The sequence below is a fragment of the Ascidiella aspersa genome, chromosome 5, assembly GCF_963924565.1.
Source record: "Ascidiella aspersa chromosome 5, kaAscAspe10.2, whole genome shotgun sequence".
Classification (NCBI taxonomy): Eukaryota; Metazoa; Chordata; class Ascidiacea; order Phlebobranchia; family Ascidiidae; genus Ascidiella; species Ascidiella aspersa.
The window spans coordinates 18,271,032-18,297,135 of record NC_139451.1 but is presented as its reverse complement, the minus strand read 5'-3'; the positions used below and the strand labels follow the sequence as shown (position 1 = coordinate 18,297,135).

The following is a 26,104-nucleotide window of genomic DNA, read 5'->3' as shown; positions in this document are numbered from 1 at the left end:
TTAGTGGTGCGGGCCCAAAACCAAACTACACCGCGGGCCACATATTTTGGTTCCGCGGGCCGCAGGTCGCACGCCCCTGCGTTAGTCTTTTTAAAAGGCGAAACAAACTGATTTCCATCGAATATTTATTGTACTAGATAAATTTGAAAGCATTTCCGGATGTAAATTTAATATGCAAAAACCGCTTGCATTCCATGAAGGATCCAATCGTTCTTCGACAGAAAAAACCTTACGCGAACAAAGGCCTCGAGTGGCCAGAACACCCATGCAAGTACTTAGGTATAAAAATTCCACTCAAACCCAAAGCATCTGTTTACGCTTAACTTTGGTGAAGTTATAAATAAAATTAGTGCAGTTTTAAATATTTGGTCATCTCGGGGGCTAACTCTTCTGGGACGAATTTGTATCCTAAAAAGCTTAGTGAATCCCACACTTATTTACAAAATTAGTGTTCTTACGGTCAACTTACCCGCTCATGGTGGCGTGAACTTAAAACGAAATTATTTCAGTTTATATGGGGATCTAGATTGGAGAGAGTTAAGCGAAGTGAAAATAAGCGCAACTAGACGGGGGTGCGGTTGTTGTATATTTTGTCAGGTGATATATTTTCAGGGCTTAGTGTTTATTTTCAATTTTTACTTTATTTTTAATTTTTTTTTTTTTTAATTTTTTTTTAATATTTTGTATTGTGTACTTTATATTATATATTTTGTTTTTCATTTTCCTTAACTTGTTTCTGCAAGCAAAAACAGATATGGGCCGAAAACTCTCCCACTTAAAATATGCCTTTGATGCGAAAGGGGTTCAAATATGGCGTAGAATTTGGGGAATGATCGAAACATATATTTGATAAATAGAATTTACCTAGATAATGCATATGGCTATTTTATTCAATTTTGACCAGCTTACGTGTTTGAAAATCAAATATTATCATTCTCTTAAAGACTAAAAATGGTTTAACGCCTATGGTTTGCTATACTTTTGCAAACTTTCACTAGGTAATTTTTTACCATAGCTTGGTCCAAGCAATCACTGTTAAAACAGGCTTTAAATCTGTCGTTTCAAACAATATGAAAAACACTATTACGTGCCTAATACGCAAACTATTAAATCGAAAGTTTTGCTAGATAAGTTTAGGCCTGATGTTGGTATGCTGGTTGGAGCAAGATGCACAACAGGTGCTAACAGAGAGGCGTAGACTGCCTTAAGATTTCGCATTTAAACTTGCGGCGGTAAATACACCCTATTGACACTTAATTATTAGGCGAAGCTTATCGCGAAGTAATTGGTCGCCCCAAAAAATGCTGACGCCGCATTTAAAGCAAGCATTATAAATGTGTCGCCGATATTCTGCCTTGAACATCCCTACTCGAAATGCTTCCCTCCGTTAATTGTACGGTGGGTGAAACTTTATTCACGGCCTTACCTCTTTGTGTATTACCGCGACAATACGATGAAATACGATTTGGAGAATATTGGAAACATCGTATTTGGAGAATATTTGCTATTTGCACCTGTTCTGTATGTTACTCCAATCCAACATATCTACACACAATTATAAGTTGTGTATAATAATATAATAACTTATGGCTTTGAAGCGAAGGGGGTTCAAATATGGCGTAGATTTTGGCAAATGATCGAAACATACATTTGATCAATAAAAATTTACGTAGATAATGCTTACGGCCATGTTATCACATTTTGGTCAGCTAGCATGTTTAAAAAGTCAATATTTTCATTCTCTCTAAATGATTTAACGTCTATGGTTTGCTATACTTTTTCCAACTTTTACTGTGTAAATTTTTACCATGCCTTGGTCTGAGCAATCACTGTTGAAACAGAGTTTAAATCTGTAGTTTTGAGCAATATGCAAACACGTTTATGTGCCTAATAAGCCACGTTTTATATTGAAAGTTTTGCCAATTTAAATCCAATAAACGCAAGATTTATTTATTTATGACGCCATGTTATGACGTAGCTTTGTAACGTCGTCGTTAAGAATGCGTTAAACTTAAGCTTTTTGTTGTTGCGGCCCTTGTATAATTATATTTGCTTAGACCTGGTGTTGATATGTTTGAATGGTGCAACAATTACAACATGTGCTAACAGAGATGTGTACACTGCCTGTAGGATTCGCATTTAAATTTGCGGTGGTAAAATATTTTGTGTTGTAAGAGCAATAGGTTTTTTTACTTAGAGAGGCCTCTTTATGAAAGGCAAGTCGCATGTGCATAGTTTTACTAGGCAAGCCACTTCCAACACAAATGTTGCACGCGCGGGACAATAGGGCGCAGCAGGGATGCCAGCAGCCGCCTCGTCGCGACGCGAGCTGGACAAAGCAAGCGAATATGAACGAATTCTGTATGAAAGTTTTTCTGCTGCTAGATGGCTGTCGTTAGCTGCAAAGTGCTAAAACGCAATATTTCAGGTTTTTACCCCCCAAGCAAAGGCCCCTGGGAGTGCAGCCTCATAAACTTTTACAAAGCACCTACATACCACTCTACGCCATGTCTGAAAATTTGAAGGTTCTACGATGTCTACTTTTTCTATAAAGCTTCGGACAAAAGTCGGTCTGAAACAAACCATAGGAAACCATAGGAAACCAAAAAAGAACTAGACGGGGGTGCGGTTGTTGTATATTTTGTCAGGGGGTATATTGTCAGGGCTTAGTGTTTATTTTTATTTAGTTTTAATTTTTTTTTGAAATTGATTTTATTTATTTATTTTTTTTTTTCTATTTTTTTTTTCATATTCATTTTTTAATTTTTATTTTTTATTTTTTTTGTGTGTTTTTTATTTTTATTTTTTTATTTTTTTTTTTATTTAATATTTTTTTTATTTTACACTTTTTATTTTTTAATATTTTGTATTTTGTATTGTGTATTTTATATTATATATTTCATATTTTGTTTTTCATTTTCCTTAACTTGTTTCTGCAAGCAAAAACAGATATGGGCCGAAAACTTCCCCACTTTGATGCGAAAGGGGTTCAAATATGGCGTAGTATTTGGGGAATGATCGAAACATATATTTGATAAATAGAATTTGCGTAGATAATGTACATGGCCATTTTATTACATTTTGGCCAGAGCTTACGTGTTTGAAAACCAAATATTATCATTCTCCTCAAGACTTAAAATGGTTTAACGCCTATGGTTTGCAATACTTTTGCAAACTTTTACTCGGTAAATTTTTACCATGGCTTGGTCCGAGCAATCACTGTTAAAACAGACTTTAAATCTGTAGTTTTAAACAATATGAAACACACTATTATGTGCCTAATACGCAAACTATTAAATCGAAAGTTTTGCTAGTTGTTTAGGCCTGATATTGGTATGTTGGTTGGAGCAACATGCACAACAGGTGCTAACAGAGAGGCGTACACTGCCTTAAGATTTCGCATTTAAATTTGCGGCGGTAAATACACCCTATTGACACTTGATTATTAGGCGAAGCTTATCGCAAAGTAATTGGTCGCCCCAAAAAATGCTGACGCCGCATTTAAAGCAAGCATTATAAATGAGTCGCCGATATTCTGCTTTGAACATCTCTACTCGCAATGCTTCCCTCCGTTAATTGTACGGTGGGTGAAACTTTATTCACGGCCTTACCTCTTTGTGTATTACCGCAACAATACGATGAAATACGATTTGGAGAATATTGGAAAAATCGTATTTGGAGAATATTTGCTATTTGCACCTGTATAGTATGTTACTCCAATCCAACATATCAACACACAATTTTAAGTTGTGTAGGCCTGGTGTTGATATGTTGGATTAGAGTTGCCACCAGATTTCGCATTTAAATTTGCGGCGCCTTTGATGCGAAAGGGGTTCAAATATGGCGTAGAATTTGGGGAATGATCGAAACATATATTTGATAAATAGAATTTACTTAGATAATGCATATGGCTATTTTATTAAATTTTGACCAGCTTACGTGTTTGAAAATCAAATATTATCATTCTCTTAAAGACTAAAAATGGTTTAACGCCTATGGTTTGCTATACTTTTGCAAACTTTCACTAGGTAATTTTTTACCATAGCTTGGTCCGAGCAATCACTGTTAAAACAGGCTTTAAATCTGTCGTTTCAAACAATATGAAAAACACTATTACGTGCCTAATACGCAAACTATTAAATCGAAAGTTTTGCTAGATAAGTTTAGGCCTGATGTTGGTATGCTGGTTGGAGCAAGATGCACAACAGGTGCTAACAGAGAGGCGTAGACTGCCTTAAGATTTCGCATTTAAACTTGCGGCGGTAAATACACCCTATTGACACTTAATTATTAGGCGAAGCTTATCGCGAAGTAATTGGTCGCCCCAAAAAATGCTGACGCCGCATTTAAAGCAAGCATTATAAATGTGTCGCCGATATTCTGCCTTGAACATCCCTACTCGAAATGCTTCCCTCCGTTAATTGTACGGTGGGTGAAACTTTATTCACGGCCTTACCTCTTTGTGTATTACCGCGACAATACGATGAAATACGATTTGGAGAATATTGGAAACATCGTATTTGGAGAATATTTGCTATTTGCACCTGTTCTGTATGTTACTCCAATCCAACATATCTACACACAATTATAAGTTGTGTATAATAATATAATAACTTATGGCTTTGAAGCGAAGGGGGTTCAAATATGGCGTAGATTTTGGCAAATGATCGAAACATACATTTGATCAATAAAAATTTACGTAGATAATGCTTACGGCCATGTTATCACATTTTGGTCAGCTAGCATGTTTAAAAAGTCAATATTTTCATTCTCTCTAAATGATTTAACGTCTATGGTTTGCTATACTTTTTCCAACTTTTGCTGTGTAAATTTTTACCATGCCTTGGTCTGAGCAATCACTGTTGAAACAGAGTTTAAATCTGTAGTTTTGAGCAATATGCAAACACGTTTATGTGCCTAATAAGCCACGTTTTATATTGAAAGTTTTGTTAATTTAAATCCAATAAACGCAAGATTTATTTATTTATGACGCCATGTTATGACGTAGCTTTGTAACGTCGTCGTTAAGAATGCGTTAAACTTAAGCTTTTTGTTGTTGCGGCCCTTGTATAATTATATTTGCTTAGACCTGGTGTTGATATGTTTGAATGGTGCAACAATTACAACATGTGCTAACAGAGATGTGTACACTGCCTGTAGGATTCGCATTTAAATTTGCGGTGGTAAAATATTTTGTGTTGTAAGAGCAATAGTTTTTTTTACTTAGAGAGGCCTCTTTATGAAAGGCAAGTCGCATGTGCATAGTTTTACTAGGCAAGCCACTTCCAACACAAATGTTGCACGCGCGGGACAATAGGGCGCAGCAGGGATGCCAGTAGCCGCCTCGTCGCGACGCGAGCTGGACAAAGCAAGCGAATATGAACGAATTCTGTATGAAAGTTTTTCTGCTGCTAGATGGCTGTCGTTAGCTACAAAGTGCTAAAACGCAATATTTCAGGTTTTTACCCCCCAAGCAAAGGCCCCTGGGAGTGCAGCCTCATAAACTTTTACAAAGCACCTTCATACCACTCTACGCCATGTCTGAAAATTTGAAGGTTCTACGATGTCTACTTTTTCTATAAAGCTTCGGACAAAACTCGGTCTGAAACAAACCATAGGAAACCAAAAAAGACTAGACGGGGGTGCGGTTGTTGTATATTTTGTCAGGGGATATATTTTCAGGGCTTGGTGTTTATTTTCAATTTTTACTTTATTTTAATTTTTTTTTTTTTAATTTTTTTTTTAATATTTTGTATTGTGTACTTTATATTATATATTTTGTTTTTCATTTTCCTTAACTTGTTTCTGCAAGCAAAAACAGATATGGGCCGAAAACTTCCCCACTTAAAATATGCCTTTGATGCGAAAGTGGTTCTAATATGGCGTAGAATTTGGGGAATGATCGAAACATATATTTGATAAATAGAATTTACTTAGATAATGCATATGGCTATTTTATTAAATTTTGACCAGCTTACGTGTTTGAAAATCAAATATTATCATTCTCCTAAAGACTAAAAATGGTAACGCCTATGGTTTGCTATACTTTTGCAAACTTTCACTAGGTAATTTTTTACCATAGCTTGGTCCGAGCAATCACTGTTAAAACAGGCTTTAAATCTGTCGTTTCAAACAATATGAAAAACACTATTACGTGCCTAATACGCAAACTATTAAATCGAAAGTTTTGCTAGATAAGTTTAGGCCTGATGTTGGTATGCTGGTTGGAGCAAGATGCACAACAGGTGCTAACAGAGAGGCGCAGACTGCCTTAAGATTTCGCATTTAAACTTGCGGCGGTAAATACACCCTATTGACACTTAATTATTAGGCGAAGCTTATCGCGAAGTAATTGGTCGCCCCAAAAAATGCTGACGCCGCATTTAAAGCAAGCATTATAAATGTGTCGCCGATATTCTGCCTTGAACATCCTTACTCGAAATGCTTCCCTCCGTTAATTGTACGGTGGGTGAAACTTTATTCACGGCCTTACCTCTTTGTGTATTACCGCGACAATACGATGAAATACGATTTGGAGAATATTGGAAACATCGTATTTGGAGAATATTTGCTATTTGCACCTGTTCTGTATGTTACTCCAATCCAACATATCTACACACAATTATAAGTTGTGTATAATAATATAATAACTTATGGCTTTGAAGCGAAGGGGGTTCAAATATGGCGAAGATTTTGGCAAATGATCGAAACATACATTTGATCAATAAAAATTTACGTAGATAATGCTTACGGCCATGTTATTACATTTTGGTCAGCTAGCATGTTTAAAAAGTCAATATTTTCATTCTCTCTAAATGATTTAACGTCTATGGTTTGCTATACTTTTTCCATCTTTTACTGTGTAAATTTTTACCATGCCTTGGTCTGAGCAATCACTGTTGAAACAGAGTTTAAATCTGTAGTTTTGAGCAATATGCAAACACGTTTATGTGCCTAATAAGCCACGTTTTATATTGAAAGTTTTGCCAATTTAAATCCAATAAACGCAAGATTTATTTATTTATGACGCCATGTTATGTCGTAGCTTTGTAACGTCGTCGTTAAGAATGCGTTAAACTTAAGCTTTTTGTTGTTGCGGCCCTTGTATAATTATATTTGCTTAGACCTGGTGTTGATATGTTTGAATGGTGCAACAATTACAACATGTGCTAACAGAGATGTGTACACTGCCTGTAGGATTCGCATTTAAATTTGCGGTGGTAAAATATTTTGTGTTGTAAGAGCAATAGGTTTTTTTTACTTAGAGAGGCCTCTTTATGAAAGGCAAGTCGCATGTGCATAGTTTTACTAGGCAAGCCATTTCCAACACAAATGTTGCACGCGCGGGACAATAGGGCGCAGCAGGGATGCCAGCAGCCGCCTCGTCGCGACGCGAGCTGGACAAAGCAAGCGAATATGAACGAATTCTGTATGAAAGTTTTTCTGCTGCTAGATGGCTGTCGTTAGCTACAAAGTGCTAAAACGCAATATTACAGGTTTTTACCCCCCAAGCAAAGGCCCCTGGGAGTGCAGCCTCATAAACTTTTACAAAGCACCTACATACCACTCTACGCCATGTCTGAAAATTTGAAGGTTCTACGATGTCTACTTTTTCTATAAAGCTTCGGACAAAACTCGGTCTGAAACATACCATAGGAAACCAAAAAAGACTAGACGGGGGTGCGGTTGTTGTATATTTTGTCAGGGGATATATTTTCAGGGCTTAATGTTTATTTTCAATTTTTACTTTATTTTAATTTTTTTTTTTTTTAATTTTTTTTTTAATATTTTGTATTGTGTACTTTATATTATATATTTTGTTTTTCATTTTCCTTAACTTGTTTTTGCAAGCAAAAACAGATATGGGCCGAAAACTTCCCCACTTAAAATATGCCTTTGATGCGAAAGTGGTTCAAATATGGCGTAGAATTTGGGGAATGGTCGAAACATATATTTGATAAATAGAATTTACTTAGATAATGCATATGGCTATTTTATTAAATTTTGACCAGCTTACGTGTTTGAAAATCAAATATTATCATTCTCTTAAAGACTAAAAATGGTTTAACGCCTATGGTTTGCTATACTTTTGCAAACTTTCACTAGGTAATTTTTTACCATAGCTTGGTCCGAGCAATCACTGTTAAAACAGGCTTTAAATCTGTCGTTTCAAACAATATGAAAAACACTATTACGTGCCTAATACGCAAACTATTAAATCGAAAGTTTTGCTAGATAAGTTTAGGCCTGATGTTGGTATGCTGGTTGGAGCAAGAAGCACAACAGGTGCTAACAGAGAGGCGTAGACTGCCTTAAGATTTCGCATTTAAACTTGCGGCGGTAAATACACCCTATTGACACTTAATTATTAGGCGAAGCTTATCGCGAAGTAATTGGTCGCCCCAAAAAATGCTGACGCCGCATTTAAAGCAAGCATTATAAATGTGTCGCCGATATTCTGCCTTGAACATCCCTACTCGAAATGCTTCCCTCCGTTAATTGTACGGTGGGTGAAACTTTATTCACGGCCTTACCTCTTTGTGTATTACCATTTGCTATTTGCACCTGTTCTGTATGTTACTCCAATCCAACATATCTACACACAATTATAAGTTGTGTATAATAATATAATAACTTATGGCTTTGAAGCGAAGGGGGTTCAAATATGGCGTAGATTTTGGCAAATGATCGAAACATACATTTGATCAATAAAAATTTACGTAGATAATGCTTACGGCCATGTTATTACATTTTGGTCAGCTAGCATGTTTAAAAAGTCAATATTTTCATTCTCTCTAAATGATTTAACGTCTATGGTTTGCTATACTTTTTCCAACTTTTACTGTGTAAATTTTTACCATGCCTTGGTCTGAGCAATCACTGTTGAAACAGAGTTTAAATCTGTAGTTTTGAGCAATATGCAAACACGTTTATGTGCCTAATAAGCCACTTTTTATATTGAAAGTTTTGCCAATTTAAATCCAATAAACGCAAGATTTATTTATTTATGACGCCATGTTATGACGTAGCTTTGTAACGTCGTCGTTAAGAATGCGTTAAACTTAAGCTTTTTGTTGTTGCGGCCCTTGTATAGTTATATTTGTTTAGGCCTGGTGTTGATATGTTTGAATGGTGCAACAATTACAACATGTGCTAACAGAGATGTGTACACTGCCTGTAGGATTCGCATTTAAATTTGCGGTGGTAAAATATTTTGTGTTGTAAGAGCAATAGGTTTTTTACTTAGAGAGGCCTCTTTATGAAAGGCAAGTCGCATGTGCATAGTTTTACTATGCAAGCCACTTCCAACACAAATGTTGCACGCGCGGGACAATAGGGCGCAGCAGGGATGCCAGCAGCCGCCTCGTCGCGACGCGAGCTGGACAAAGCAAGCGAATATGAACGAATTCTGTATGAAAGTTTTTCTGCTGCTAGATGGCTGTCGTTAGCTACAAAGTGCTAAAACGCAATATTTCAGGTTTTTACCCCCCAAGCAAAGGCCCCTGGGAGTGCAGCCTCATAAACTTTTACAAAGCACCTACATACCACTCTACGCCATGTCTGAAAATTTGAAGGTTCTACGATGTCTACTTTTTCTATAAAGCTTCGGACAAAACTCGGTCTGAAACAAACCATAGGAAACCATAGGAAACCATAGGAAACCATAGGAAACCATAGGAAACCAAAAAAGAATAACGGCAAAAACAAGATATGTCCCGAAAATAAATTTTCGGCCCATATAACTAGACGGGGGTGCGGTTGTTGTATATTTTGTCAGGGGGTATATTGTCAGGGCTTAGTGTTTATTTTTATTTTGTTTTAATTTTTTTTTGAAATTGATTTTATTTATTTATTTATTTATTTTCAATTTTATTTTTCATATTCATTTTTTAATTTTTATTTTTTATTTTTTTTGTGTTTTTTATTTTTTTATTTTTTTTTTTATTTAATATTTTTTTTATTTTACACTTTTTATTTTTTAATATTTTGTATTTTGTATTGTGTATTTTATATTATATATTTCATATTTTGTTTTTCATTTTCCTTAACTTGTTTCTGCAAGCAAAAACAGATATGGGCCGAAAACTTCCCCACTTTGATGCGAAAGGGGTTCAAATATGGCGTAGTATTTGGGGAAATGATCGAAACATATATTTGATAAATAGAATTTGCGTAGATAATGTACATGGCCATTTTATTACATTTTGGCCAGAGCTTACGTGTTTGAAAACCAAATATTATCATTCTCCTCAAGACTTAAAATGGTTTAACGCCTATGGTTTGCAATACTTTTGCAAACTTTTACTCGGTAAATTTTTACCATGGCTTGGTCCGAGCAATCACTGTTAAAACAGACTTTAAATCTGTAGTTTTAAACAATATGAAACACACTATTATGTGCCTAATACGCAAACTATTAAATCGAAAGTTTTGCTAGTTGTTTAGGCCTGATATTGGTATGTTGGTTGGAGCAACATGCACAACAGGTGCTAACAGAGAGGCGTACACTGCCTTAAGATTTCGCATTTAAATTTGCGGCGGTAAATACACCCTATTGACACTTGATTATTAGGCGAAGCTTATCGCAAAGTAATTGGTCGCCCCAAAAAATGCTGACGCCGCATTTAAAGCAAGCATTATAAATGAGTCGCCGATATTCTGCTTTGAACATCTCTACTCGCAATGCTTCCCTCCGTTAATTGTACGGTGGGTGAAACTTTATTCACGGCCTTACCTCTTTGTGTATTACCGCACCAATACGATGAAATACGATTTGGAGAATATTGGAAAAATCGTATTTGGAGAATATTTGCTATTTGCACCTGTATAGTATGTTACTCCAATCCAACATATCAACACACAATTTTAAGTTGTGTAGGCCTGGTGTTGATATGTTGGATTAGAGTTGCCACCAGATTTCGCATTTAAATTAAGGGGTTCAAATATGGCGTAGAATTTGGGGAATGATCGAAACATATATTTGATAAATAGAATTTACTTAGATAATGCATATGGCTATTTTATTAAATTTTGACCAGCTTACGTGTTTGAAAATCAAATATTATCATTCTCTTAAAGACTAAAAATGGTTTAACGCCTATGGTTTGCTATACTTTTGCAAACTTTCACTAGGTAATTTTTTACCATAGCTTGGTCCGAGCAATCACTGTTAAAACAGGCTTTAAATCTGTCGTTTCAAACAATATGAAAAACACTATTACGTGCCTAATACGCAAACTATTAAATCGAAAGTTTTGCTAGATAAGTTTAGGCCTGATGTTGGTATGCTGGTTGGAGCAAGATGCACAACAGGTGCTAACAGAGAGGCGTAGACTGCCTTAAGATTTCGCATTTAAACTTGCGGCGGTAAATACACCCTATTGACACTTAATTATTAGGCGAAGCTTATCGCGAAGTAATTGGTCGCCCCAAAAAATGCTGACGCCGCATTTAAAGCAAGCATTATAAATGTGTCGCCGATATTCTGCCTTGAACATCCCTGCTCGAAATGCTTCCCTCCGTTAATTGTACGGTGGGTGAAACTTTATTCACGGCCTTACCTCTTTGTGTATTACCGCGACAATACGATGAAATACGATTTGGAGAATATTGGAAACATCGTATTTGGAGAATATTTGCTATTTGCACCTGTTCTGTATGTTACTCCAATCCAACATATCTACACACAATTATAAGTTGAGTATAATAATATAATAACTTATGGCTTTGAAGCGAAGGGGGTTCAAATATGGCGTAGATTTTGGCAAATGATCGAAACATACATTTGATCAATAAAAATTTACGTAGATAATGCTTACGGCCATGTTATCACATTTTGGTCAGCTAGCATGTTTAAAAAGTCAATATTTTCATTCTCTCTAAATGATTTAACGTCTATGGTTTGCTATACTTTTTCCAACTTTTACTGTGTAAATTTTTACCATGCCTTGGTCTGAGCAATCACTGTTGAAACAGAGTTTAAATCTGTAGTTTTGAGCAATATGCAAACACGTTTATGTGCCTAATAAGCCACGTTTTATATTGAAAGTTTTGCCAATTTAAATCCAATAAACGCAAGATTTATTTATTTATGACGCCATGTTATGACGTAGCTTTGTAACGTCGTCGTTAAGAATGCGTTAAACTTAAGCTTTTTGTTGTTGCGGCCCTTGTATAATTATATTTGCTTAGACCTGGTGTTGATATGTTTGAATGGTGCAACAATTACAACATGTGCTAACAGAGATGTGTACACTGCCTGTAGGATTCGCATTTAAATTTGCGGTGGTAAAATATTTTGTGTTGTAAGAGCAATAGGTTTTTTTACTTAGAGAGGCCTCTTTATGAAAGGCAAGTCGCATGTGCATAGTTTTACTAGGCAAGCCACTTCCAACACAAATGTTGCACGCGCGGGACAATAGGGCGCAGCAGGGATGCCAGCAGCCGCCTCGTCGCGACGCGAGCTGGACAAAGCAAGCGAATATGAACGAATTCTGTATGAAAGTTTTTCTGCTGCTAGATGGCTGTCGTTAGCTACAAAGTGCTAAAACGCAATATTTCAGGTTTTTACCCCCCAAGCAAAGGCCCCCTGGAGTGCAGCCTCATAAACTTTTACAAAGCACCTACATACCACTCTACGCCATGTCTGAAAATTTGAAGGTTCTACGATGTCTACTTTTTCTATAAAGCTTCGGACAAAAGTCGGTCTGAAACAAACCATAGGAAACCATAGGAAACCATAGGAAACCATAGGAAACCAAAAAAGAACTAGACGGGGGTGCGGTTGTTGTATATTTTGTCAGGGGGTATATTTTCAGGGCTTAGTGTTTATTTTAAATTTTTATTTTTATTTTTTTCAATTTTTTTTTTTCATATTCATTTTTAAATTTTTATTTTATACTTTTTATTTTTTAATATTTTGTATTGTGTATTTTATATTATATATTTCATATTTTGTTTTTCATTTTCCTTAACTTGTTTCTGCAAGCAAAAACAGATATGGGCCGAAAACTTCCCCACTTTGATGCGAAAGGGGTTCAAATATGGCGTAGTACTTGGGGAATGATCGAAACATATATTTGATAAATAGAATTTACGTAGATAATGTGTATGGCCATTTTATTACATTTTGGCCAGCTTACGTGTTTGAAAAGCAAATGTTATCATTCTCCTAAAGACTTAAAATGGTTTAACGCCTATGGTTTGCAATACTTTTGCAAACTTTTACTCGGTAAATTTTTACCATGGCTTGGTCCGAGCAATCACTGTTAAAACAGACTTTAAATCTGTAGTTTCAAACAATATGAAACACACTATTATGTGCCTAATACGCAAACTATTAAATCGAAAGTTTTGCTAGTTGTTTAGGCCTGATATTGGTATGTTGGTTGGAGCAACATGCACAACAGGTGCTAACAGAGAGGCGTACACTGCCTTAAGATTTCGCATTTAAATTTGCGGCGGTAAATACACCCTATTGACACTTCATTATTAGGCGAAGCTCATCGCAAAGTAATTGGTCGCCCCAAAAAATGCTGACGCCGCATTTAAAGCAAGCATTATAAATGTGTTGCCGATATTCTGCCTTGAACATCCCTGCTCGAAATGCTTCCCTGCTTTAATTGTACGGTGGGTGAAACTTTATTCACGGCCTTACCTCTTTTTGTATTACCGCGACAATACGATGAAATACAATTTGAAGAATATTTGAAAAAATCGTATTTGGAGAATATTTGCTATTTGCACCTGTATAGTATGTTACTCCAATCCAACATATCTATACACAATTATAAGTTGTGTATAATAATATAATAACTTATGGCTTTGAAGCGAAGGGGGTTCAAATATGGCGTAGATTTTGGCAAATGATCGAAACATACATTTGATCAATAAAAATTTACGTAGATAATGCTTACGGCCATGTTATCACATTTTGGTCAGCTAGCATGTTTAAAAAGTCAATATTTTCATTCTCTCTAAATGATTTAACGTCTATGGTTTGCTATACTTTTTCCAACTTTTACTGTGTAAATTTTTACCATGCCTTGGTCTGAGCAATCACTGTTGAAACAGAGTTTAAATCTGTAGTTTTGAGCAATATGCAAACACGTTTATGTGCCTAATAAGCCACGTTTTATATTGAAAGTTTTGCCAATTTAAATCCAATAAACGCAAGATTTATTTATTTATGACGCCATGTTATGACGTAGCTTTGTAACGTCGTCGTTAAGAATGCGTTAAACTTAAGCTTTTTGTTGTTGCGGCCCTTGTATAATTATATTTGCTTAGACCTGGTGTTGATATGTTTGAATGGTGCAACAATTACAACATGTGCTAACAGAGATGTGTACACTGCCTGTAGGATTCGCATTTAAATTTGCGGTGGTAAAATATTTTGTGTTTTAAGAGCAATAGGTTTTTTTACTTAGAGAGGCCTCTTTATGAAAGGCAAGTCGCATGTGCATAGTTTTACTAGGCAAGCCACTTCCAACACAAATGTTGCACGCGCGGGACAATAGGGAGCAGCAGGGATGCCAGCAGCCGCCTCGTCGCGACGCGAGCTGGACAAAGCAAGCGAATATGAACGAATTCTGTATGAAAGTTTTTCTGCTGCTAGATGGCTGTCGTTAGCTACAAAGTGCTAAAACGCAATATTTCAGGTTTTTACCCCCCAAGCAAAGGCCCCTGGGAGTGCAGCCTCATAAACTTTTACAAAGCACCTACATACCACTCTACGCCATGTCTGAAAATTTGAAGGTTCTACGATGTCTACTTTTTCTATAAAGCTTCGGACAAAAGTCGGTCTGAAACAAACCATAGGAAACCATAGGAAACCATAGGAAACCATAGGAAACCAAAAAAGAATAACGGCAAAAACAAGATATGTCCCGAAAATAAATTTTCGGCCCATATAATAACGGCAAAAACAAGATATGTCCCGAAAATAAATTTTCGGCCCATATAATAACGGCAAAAACAAGATATGTCCCGAAAATAAATTTTCGGCCCATATAAATACTGAACACGGGGGAGCAAATATGTTGGACGTTGACGCATATATTATGTCGCTAAATATTAAATGGGTGTCAAAACTTTTTGACGACAAGTATAATGCACCGTTAGGCTTGAAAAAGACGTTCTAACAGACAGAGAATTCGAATGCTGGCTGCGAGAAGACTTACCTGCCTGCATCGACCGCTCTTGCCCCCCGTTGGACGAGCATGTATACAGGCCTATACGTTACAACCAATCACGTAGAAAGTTGCCCTGGTTTGTATTTTCAGAAAAATGAATCGTGGCCTGTATTTTTTCCAGGTCTGCCTTAAGGGGAACGTTTTGTGCCGTCTTTACCTACACATATATTAACCTAAATATTACACTTATAAAAAAATAAAAATAATCGCATTTTCCAAGGGGGGGGGGGGGCAATTAAGTTGGTGAAAATACACCTACATTTTGCAAGTGATATAATATAAAAACAAACGAAATAACAACCATTAGTTATGGCTTTAATGCAATTTTTTGTGGAACGATTTCCAACTCCTGGTAGTCTGTAAGCCTGGTAACATCACGATCCTGAAAAACAACAAGGTAATCAAAAATATATATCGTAGATATACTAGTGTTACACCAGTCTTCATTTTAATAAATAAACGAATGCCAAGATAAAAATTGTTACATTTTTAAAGTAAAAGACAAGATAAAATTGTTACATTTTTAAAGTAAAATATATGATCTAAAAACAACCAACGTTGAATTAAAACTAGCATATGAGTTTATTAATGGAATTTGTTGGTAACCAAATATCGTGAAAATAAAGCGTACTAGTTGTTAAAAGCATGGCAGAGGATTTTGAGAACAACCCAGGTGTCAGTTTATTTGGCTGGAATAAGAATGGCAATAAAGAACTAATCTTCCAAATATAGGTTACAAAACAAAACAGTCGGCTGTTAAAATTTGTAATCACCAGATTAGTGCTATGTCGCCTTATACACTTTAGGCATCATTACCAAATTGCTCCGATTACTGGCGTTGACCCGGTGATGTTAAGTAGGAATTTGCAATAGGCGGAATAATTATTATCTACACGAATTTTGTGTGGTTTTCAAGCTGCGACTTCTTAATCAATAATATATGTTACGTATTATTACACGTAACCTTTGTCTAAGCCTTGTGGTTACAGTCGATGATTTCCAAAAATACAGTGACAATTTAACATTTAACCAAAAGTAATAGAATGCTAAGTGATGCGAAAATATGGTTATAAATTAAATAACTTTTGAAAGCTAAATTTGGTAAAAAATAGTAGGTGAAAACTTTGAGGCAACTAACCTTCTCAACATTAAATCAAATGGTGACGCAATAACCTGGGAAAAGTATCTCTTAATGTTAAAATTTCTTTCATTTTGCCTGTTTGGGGATCGTAATGAGGTCATTTCGTATCGGAATAAAATGTCAAGTATCATACATCCCTTCTAGGGGCCCACAATTTTAGAACATAGGACATTTTAACATTTGTGATCATGTTGTACTACAATTTTTTCTGTTTGTGAGGTGGAATCAATCCATGTTTTAAACTGCAAATTTTATACAATTGTGACAAAGCATACTTACACACATTAAAATGGTGTTTGGAAGTTTTCTAATAAACTTAATTGTATACGATTGAAGTTCATCTTGAAAATGATTAAGCATAATTTCCTTTAGTTCTTTAAGTGTAACCGCCGCAGTTCTGTTAATACCCACTTCAATAAAGTCCTGATTTGTGTGCAATCTTGCTTTAAGAACTAGTTCACCTTAACTCATGAAACAAAATACGTAAATATAATTAGAACTACAACACATTTATTCTACAGCATCTACAACAAAAGTTTAACAACTAATTCAATTTTAACTTAATTTGTTGCATTAAAAATAGTAGTTACTTTAATTATTTGGTGAGATCTATAGGCAGGATTGCCTTACATCCTTATTTCTAGGTTTTATCTTAATTTTCAATATCTACGCCAAAATATTAGTATTTCTATTTTAAGGAAAGGCAAACTTTAAACTAAAAAAAGAAGTAAAATTATTTTTGTTTTTATTTACCTGGTTCTATAGGGTATCCAACAGGACAGTGAATATTTTGCCCAGTAAGTAAAATAGTGTTAGGATTATACAAAAATCCAGACTTGTTTGAGAGCTCTCTTTCTGAAAAAAAACAATATATAAAAGTGGAAAAAATTAACGCCATTTTTCACAATTTTTTCAACTTTTTTGACCTATTCTACTATACCTCTCTTTATATCTGTAGTTGTGTTAAACGAATCAACTGCACATCGTTTTTCTGGTTGTGGTAAAGCATGAACAAAGACCGGATTGGCTAGATAGTTTGGAGTGAAGTCTAAATTTGATTTCACATTTATTTCACCTGGTTTCCACTTTACAGAATCTAAAATTTTGGGTATAAGTGATAAAAAAAATCACAAGCAAAATGTATAACTTGCAGATATTCAAACCATTTTTGTTTAGTATATTAAATGTTGCTTCATTACAGGCAACATCTAATGAAGTTTTTCCTTCATGGTTGGGCAGTTGTGCATTGGCTCCTGCTTCACAAAGCAAATTAACAAGTCTTCCATGCCCACGCTTAGAAGCCCAATGTAGAGCTGTCCTATAAATGGTAAAGGTGTAGTGTCACAATTTTGTTTGGTTAATTTTACATTTTACATATTTTACAACGTTAAAGACTGGTATTAGCAAACCAAACTAAATTAGGTTTTATCTGTTTTTTAGTTGTAGCAGTAGAAAGAAGAATGATATAATTTTTCCCATAAATATATAAAAATTATAAATTGGTACCACACTAAACACAGTGTTAACTTGAATTTTTCTGTTTGGTAACCACATGATCGTTGCATTGCCATTTGTAGATTTACAAATTAAAATGAAGCCTTGCGACTTAATAATAGGTGTAAAAAGTGAACACAATCAATGACTTTGCATTACCATCCATTCATTAGGTTTTGTGAATTTACATCAACTCCATTTGATAGTAAGTTTTTGACCATTGGTTCATTTCCTTCACAACATGCCTGTCGGAAAGCTTCACACAATTCTTTGTCTGGCAACATTTTTTTGTAGGCAGCAATTTTTCCACCAAATTGAGTAATTATCTCGTATGTTTCAAAGACTGCAATTAATTCGGTATTATGATTAATTTTAGTAGCATTTCACCTTGAGTTAAGACTTCAGAGGGGTCTTATTTAATACAGTAGCATTTATCAACACATTTTTGTTTTAACTTACCTGCCCAGGTTGAGGTGTATGTGACTACCAGACTGTTGTGAAAGGTTTGTTTATTCGCATTAATAAAACAAACGAATCAAAGCGTTGTCGCAAACCGCAATACCAAGCAGCAAAAATTAATGGCAAATGAAACTTTTTTTTAATAGCAGTTTTCTATTAGGGAAATACCCATATTAGATGTCAAAAAAATAAAAATCAGGTAAAAACTACGGTTGTTGTATATTTTTTCGGGGGACATATTTACAGGGCTTGGCGTTTATTTTATCATTTATTTTCATTTATTTAATTTTATTTTATTAAAATTTTGAGTTAGTGGGCCGTTATAAATATCGATGTTTACCAGGGTTGGGTACACTATGCACGGATCTGTAATGTAGCTTAATAATAAATTTCAAAGCCAAAAAGGTCGAGTAGATCGACAGCATCTTGATTAAGACGTTTCGATACGAACTTGTATCATCTTCAGTTAGTGTGACTGAAAAGCAAATCAGTCAGTTATCATGATAACAATTGCGTCCTGCCTTTTATAAGTGAAGCTTTGATTTGCTTTTCATTTACCAGGGTTACTTTCAAATTTTATTAATTTCACTTTGGTTCGTAATTTAATATATTCGTTCCGTAGCAGAGGTTCCCAACGTGGGCAGTACCCCCCCCCCCCCCCTCCCCCCCTTGTGGGCGTTGGCGAGTTAGTTGGTTTGGGTCGTTGTCTTATTTGGGGGACGCTGAACGCAAATAAGGAGGCGTTACGTAAAAGTACTTTCCGTAAAATTTTATAAACAGTTTACAAAAAAAGAGTACCAAACAGCACTGTAATACTGTATGTAACATTCAACCTTAAACGGCAACTTTCGTACTGCGAACTTGTAGAAGTTTCCCGCCCATCGTTAACTTCTGGGGTAATAATTGACTTTCTTATGTAAGGTTGTTGGTTGTTGTTACGTTTTACCATTTTATATGCGGAAAATATTTCTTTATTTAGAGTTTTGGAGCAAAAAGTTGAATTTTTTCTATTAATAACAAAACCTTGAGAAATAATGCATGTATATAACAAGTAATCTGGCGCTGGTCTAGAATCTTACGACAACAAATATTATTTGGGTTAGGGTGCGGATTAGCGTTTGGGTTTGGGTAGGTTAAGCAATATTGCTAAATAATAATACTTGGTCTACCCTCAGCCAAACACTAACCGACACCCTAACCCAAGTATTGTGCCTTGCTTTATAATTTTTTTAACGCTGTGGTAGGAGTGCTTCGCAACCGGTGTGCCGCGTAACCATGCCGAGGTTACATGCGTTTTTAAGGGTACTGTTCAATAACCAGCCAAATTAAATCTTATTAAATAATCCCCAGGTGTAATTTCATGAACTTTCCATAATATTTAAAACTTTTTTTTTTTCGAGATAAACCATACGCTCAAAACCCATACAATACAACTGTAAATATATTATTGGAATTAAGTGAGTGTGCAATTAGTCTTGGTAGCCGTTTAGAAAAATAAATTATGCAAAAAACGCTAAAATGCACCAAGGCCAGGTTTCATTTTTCAAATGCTATTAATAGTCTTATGTTATCTAATCAGCTATTGCAAGAGGGTAGGCTACAATTTTCAGGACTTTGACCGGCTTTAGAAATTTTAGGCAGTCTGCAAAACCGCAAAATCAGAATACAAATCAATGTAATAGGTAAAAATCGGCGCCTCGGCCGCGTTTAACCGCCATTCGATTATTTTTCTATTGGCTGCCTCGGATTTTTGCTGATATTGTCTTTTGTCGATCGGCATACATTTCGTAGGTGTGCCGCCAAATTGTTTTACCTCTGTTGGTGTGTCGCAAGTTGAAAAGCGAAGCACTGTTCTTGACCAGTGCTCCGCGACCGGTGTGCCGCGAGACCATGCCAGGTGTGCCGCGACCTCCCGGGGATGTGTTACTTGCATTTTTAGGGCTACTTTTTAATGATCAGTCGTATTATCGCGATAAATGTATATGTCATCGAGGCAAGTATTTTGACCTTATTTAATAATCCCGCTGCAATTTTATGAACTTTCCATAATATTTGAAACTTTTTTTAAAAGCTATGCTGCCAACTATCATGGGAAATCAATTTAAAAAAATATTTGTTTACTGACACCAGGATTTAAAACAATCAAACATACAACAAATGTATTTAAACTTTACACCAAAATGAAAAGAGAAATTAAGATGCTCGGAACCCATTAAACATCATTGTAAATATAAAAATCATTACAAATTTTTCACATTATGTGATTGCATAATTAGTCTTGGCAGCTGTTTCGAAAAATGAATTAAACAAAAACCGGCTTTTCAGGACTTTGACCGGCTTTGGAAATTTTGGGAAGTCTGCAAAACCGCAAAATCAGAAGACAAAGAAATGTAAAACATAAAAATTTTCGGCGCCTTCGGCGCGATTCTTGTATACAATTTATTTTTATGTTGCCAGCCTACTATATTTGATATCGGAGGTGTGCCGCCGATTTTTTTAACTCTGTTAGCGTGCCGCAAGTAAACAAAGGTTGCGGAACACTGCCTAACGTCATAAAACACATGTGCAGAGTGCAGTGATGTGATTCAGTCGGTTCGCACCGGTTCTATAGAACCGTCTTACGAAATTTTATGAGGTCATTGAACCGGTTAGTAGGCTACTACAAATTGGAATTTTTGCATCTTTTCTGATACACCGGTTTGTGAGGTCCAAATAGCTCACGTGTTTTCTTCAAAATGTGCAAGAGTCAAGTTCGCACGTAAAAGTACAGTGTTAATTTATATAATTGAGGTAATTTTCCTTAGGTAATTGTTTGCCTAAATATTGAATTGTTGCGTCATAAGCAGGGGATTGGAGGAGGCGAAAATGTTAAATTGCTTCGGCTCCAGCTCCGGAGCTCTCTTTTATCAACTGTTTGTCTTGCTTGCTCTGCTTTCTATTTATCTTCGTAAAACGAAGTTCTGCCGTATATTGATAAAAATAATTAGTTGGTTTGCCGAAAAATTTGACGTTTTTTTAATAGAACCGGCTAAAAATATGACTTTTGTTAATAGAACCGGTTGACAAATAATTTGAATCCTACCACTGCACATGTGTAATGAAAAATAAATAGTTCTTGATTTTATGATTTGCGAACTTTGGGTTCTTGGACAATACCGACATGGGCTGTGTTTAGTCAGAACAGTATGGTATGTTTGAAAGGCATGAAAGTACTAAGTTGTGCACAATGCCACCCTTATGACTTTACTAAGTTTAAAACTGAGAAAAAATTTCATTTCGCACGAACCTGTTAATTATTGTACGTAATTCTTTAGCGCCAGCAAACTTAAAACTTTTTTGCGCGAATAGTAAATCTCATTTGCAGTATGGCCATTGTATTTCGTGCTATTACAACTTTTAAAACACGATTAAGGCAATGTTCAATTTTGCCGTTTGGGGGACACTTTTACAAAGTGTTTATGCAGCCTTACGATTGTGAAGTATTTGCTCTCATATTATGTTTGTCACAATCAACTCGATTAAATAATACAATCTTTGTGTGCCCAATGAGTCCGGTCTCTTATATTGAAGTTTATTCCTTTTAAACTAAATAAACACGTTTTTTCGGGCTTTAGGAGCCGACGCTCGTATTTTTAAGTGGTCTCAGTAAGCTCGTTTACATGCACCTTTCGCAGGCAGATTAGAATAAGGATTAAAAAGTAGCCTAATTCGTTTCAGCGTCGTAATCACATGGCGCGAAACAAGCCAATGTAGTTTTTTGATTACAAAAGAAGGTAATTTTTCTGAAAAAGTTGCAACCTGAAGTGCGCCTGTCTAACATCAGTTGCTTTACGTATTCCAGTAGTGTATGCTGCAATTCAGTAAACTCATGACGTATATCCGCTTTTTCGGCTTGCTCGTTGCGTTAGCAATCTAATGCTACTTGTTGGCTTTTAGAATAACCTAAAAATGAAAAAAAAGAATTACATGCGCAAGTATTACTATTCAAAAATAGTGCTTAATTTACCCAAATTCGCATCCTAACTCAGTATAGACCAGCGGCTTTAATTTCCTTACGTTAAAAATAAGAACAAAGCACACTAGACAATAATGGTAGATATAGGGGAAATGTGGGTAAAGCGGACCACCTAAGACCTATTATGACAGGGTTCAACCCCTCTTTTGAAAAATGAATGTTTATCGTATTCTGTCAAAAGTGGCATACCACATCTCTATTTAAACGTGATTAATTGTTTGAAAAGGGTACCCGTTAAAATCTTACCACCTGTTTTTCAAACCTCTTGAAAGTCCACTTTACCCCAACATGTAGGGGCAAAGTGAACCAGCGTCTAGGACGATATTTTAAAACGCTATTTGACCAAAATATAGACTATAGCTACACCAAAAGAAACGTTTAGCACGATTTTTTATTTATATACAGAACACAGTTAATATGAGATCTTTGACTACACCATTCACAATTTACAAACAAAATTCGCACACAAAGTTGCCATCCTCTTTACTTCATCCACTGTATGCTTCATGTGCCCATCGTTTACATTGGGAACACTGGATCCACCCATCGCCAGTACAAGAAAGAGAATACAATTCGTTGCAGTAAAAACACTCTGGGTCTTCTATTAAAGCACGTTTGCACGAAGCTTGCTTCCTTCGTTTTGTAACTTGCTTGGATGCAGTCTTTACATTTTTCTTTTCTGTTCTCACGAATAACTGCTTAGATACGGGCGACTTAGACGCTGCCAAAGTGTTCTTGTAGGCCTGTAGGTAGAACTTGTAAGCACGGCGGCACATCCTCTTTTGCGTGATTTTTGCATTTCTGTTTTTTCTTGATATGCCTTTGGGAGTGGAAAGATATCTACTGACCTTTGATGTGCGAAGCCTAAATCTACTTCATGTGAGGTTGAGGGAATTTAGTTGCTGTTGGTATTATGATTACTAACAGATAGCGGTATGGTAATATCTGTGGTTTCAGCTGCAGCATAGTCAGCATCAATAAAAACATCCGGATTGAAAAGATATATCCCACATATTTTGAAGCCATTTACAGCATTGGTATTTACAGCATTCGTCGCTGTTCTAAGATAAGCGTTTCCAAACATTTCTCCAATTTGAAACTGTGTCGCAACCCGACGTGGATAGGTACGCAAGAATTTTTCAATTTCCTGGGAGTAAAGGCATTCAATGGCCCCATAAAAGAAACATCAAGGGGCTGCAGTTTATGACTGCAATGAGGAGGCAGGCATAAGACCGACACGTGATTTAATCTTGTCATTTTAATAAATTACAGATTTTTTGCATGAGTCATGTGTCGATCCAATTAGCAATAGAGGGTCCTCTTCTGATGGCTACTGAAGGATAGGAAGTGCTTGAACCACGATGTAAAAATATCCATTTGCATTCAGCCTGATGGATGACAGGCAAATGCTGTTCCAGGAGGGGTGCCGTCTAACAATTCGGGCTTCATTCGTTGGCGGGGAAATATTATGAACGGCGTGACGCACTAGTAATTACTTTTTAAGTTATACAGGGAACAACTGTAACTATTTTAAAGTAAACTGTGTGGTCTTAAATTTGTTATTGTACAAAATAAACCTCTTTCTTTTCTAGTCTTTTTTTTGTTGTTTTAGACCAGAGGCGTGCAACATACGGCCCGCGGGCCACAGCACGGCCCGCGAGACCTATTTACGTGGCCCGCACAGACTACGTCAAGTAGCCCATTGTTTTTTTAAATTTTTCATTGTTTAAGAAGTTATTTGTAACGGAATCATTGGCATTTATCAATTTGTATTACGTCACACTGTCCGAACCTCTATTATTGCGTCATAGTGTGCATTGTAGTAAAACAAGGCTGATTATTAAAGGTGGAAATTTAACAAGCAAGATGTAGTTTGCCTGCTTGTCAAAACGTTATATCAGTAATAAAAGAGTATAATTTCTAAGGGACCCTATAGTTAAAAACACTATGCTAATTATGATAGCGTTGTAGGTCAATTGCGGGTTGATAAAATGCTGCAATTGAAAAAGTCTTTGAGCAAACAACAAGAGGTATTTCATTGTTATTGTTACAAGAAAGACGTTGAGCTTGTTACAAAACTGTGCTATAAGTTATCGAAAGCAATTGCCGAAAATGAAAAGCCTGTTTAAGACAAAATTCAGGAATCAGCTCACAGATGAGCAACTGTTAAGTGAACTTCGAGTTGGCACTTCTGCCAAAACTAACAAGATCTCTGGGGTCAGAGAAGATATCACACATCTCATTAATCGCTTAATGAGTAACTTGATTCTACACGGTTTTCCAATAAAAAATTTGTTTAAAAAATATATATGTTGTTCGATTGTCCGGCCCGCACCACCATCATAGTTATACATTATAGCCCGCTGCGATAAACAGTTGCACGCCCCTGTTTTAGACTTACTTATTTTACTTTAACTGGATGGAGAACGTCAAATTTCTAAAATCGTCAAATTTGATCTATAGGCTTAATTATGTAAGATTGTAAGTAAAATAACAGAAAATATAGTTTGGTGCATGGCTTTGCCTCCTCCCGGATCTGCTCCTGGTAACTATGATTAGAAAGCCGAATGACAGGATACAACATTGAGACCGATAAAAATAACTAGACGGGGGTGCGGTTGTTGTATGTTTTGACGGGGGGTTTATTATTAAGGTTTAATGTTTATTTTATTTTGTGTTAGTTGGGCGTTATAAATAGCGCTACTTACCAGGGTTACTTTTAAATAATTATTAATTTAATTTTGGTAAGTGGTTAAGTATATTTGTTTCATGTTCTATAGTTTCCTTAACTTGTTTCTGCAAGCAAAAACAGATATGGGCCGAAAATTCCCCACTACTTATGGTTTAGATGCCAAAGGGGTTCAAATGCGGCAAGGTATTAGCGGAATGATCGAAACGTATATTTGATAAACATAATTTACGTATGTAATGTGTACGGCCATGTTATTAAATTTTGTCCAGCTAACATGTCAAAAGCAAATATAATCATTCTTTTAAAATACTTTAACGCCTATGGTTTGCTATACTTATGCCAACTTTTGCTTGGTAAATTTTTGCCATGGCTTAGTCCGAGCAATCACTGTTAAAACAGACTTTAAGTCTGTTGTTTCGAGCAATATGCAAAACTCTTTATGTGTCTAATACTTCACCTTTTAAATCGAAAGCTTTGCCAATTTAAACCAAATAAAGCAGTGTTCTTAGGATTTATGTTTGTATGACGCCATGTAATGACGTAACTTTTTAACGTCATCCTTAAAAATGAACTCAACTTTAGTATTTGACTTTCCGCGGCACTTGGCATTGATATGTTTGGTTGGATCAAGATGCGAAACAGGTGCTAACAGCGAGGCTACACTGCCACAAGATTTTGCATTTAAATTTGCGACGGTCAAATATTTTTTTTTGTAGGAGCAATAAGTTATTTTAAATTAATTTTTTAGGTCGAACGTTTCTTAAGTTGAACGACAGAAGACGTTTACTAATCAAAACCGCAAACTGTGCGTGTGTACTGGATAGCCTTGTTTTAGGCACGATTGGAAACAGAAGTGAATCCAGGATTTGTTAGGGTTTAATTACAAAGTTACCTCATTAAAAAAAGTTATAAAAACACCTGTTGTTCTCTAGCAAATTCGTGCGCAAATATGCAGCTTGAACCCACGCTATCGCGCGAAGCGCGGTTAAATGCATAAATTTGCTTTTTACCAGTAAAACTGCGACGACCTGCCTTCACAATCTGCCTATTAAGCTATTAAGGACTGACAGTCGTTGTTGAGAGGGCGACGAGATTTGCTGGAAATCGCT

At 35.9% G+C, this 26,104-nt stretch overlaps 1 protein-coding gene across 1 annotated transcript; it reads right to left on the bottom strand.

The window, feature by feature from the left end:
• Positions 1-14,995: 14,995 nt before the first annotated feature.
• Positions 14,996-18,407, bottom strand: LOC146145177 (ankyrin repeat domain-containing protein 40-like). The gene is made up of 7 exons (XM_083390267.1): positions 18,289-18,407; positions 17,989-18,172; positions 17,499-17,653; positions 17,276-17,431; positions 17,089-17,190; positions 16,615-16,796; positions 14,996-15,576 (listed from the first exon to the last, which is right to left on the bottom strand). Exons 2-7 carry the CDS (start codon positions 18,111-18,113, stop codon positions 15,502-15,504), a joined length of 795 nt encoding a protein of 264 aa, XP_083246393.1. The 5' UTR covers positions 18,114-18,172; positions 18,289-18,407; the 3' UTR covers positions 14,996-15,501.
• Between the last annotated feature and the right edge of the window lie 7,697 nt (positions 18,408-26,104).

Coding starts and splice junctions, on each gene's coding strand:
- LOC146145177 (XM_083390267.1), bottom strand. CDS start 18,113: ATGTTGCCAGACAAAGAATTGTGTGAAGCTTTCCGACAGGCATGTTGT. Junction 17,654..17,988: donor CAAAACCTAATGAATGGATG/GTAATGCAAAGT, acceptor TACCATTTATAG/GACAGCTCTACATTGGGCTT. Junction 16,797..17,088: donor TGGATACCCTATAGAACCAG/GTAAATAAAAAC, acceptor TCATGAGTTAAG/GTGAACTAGTTCTTAAAGCA.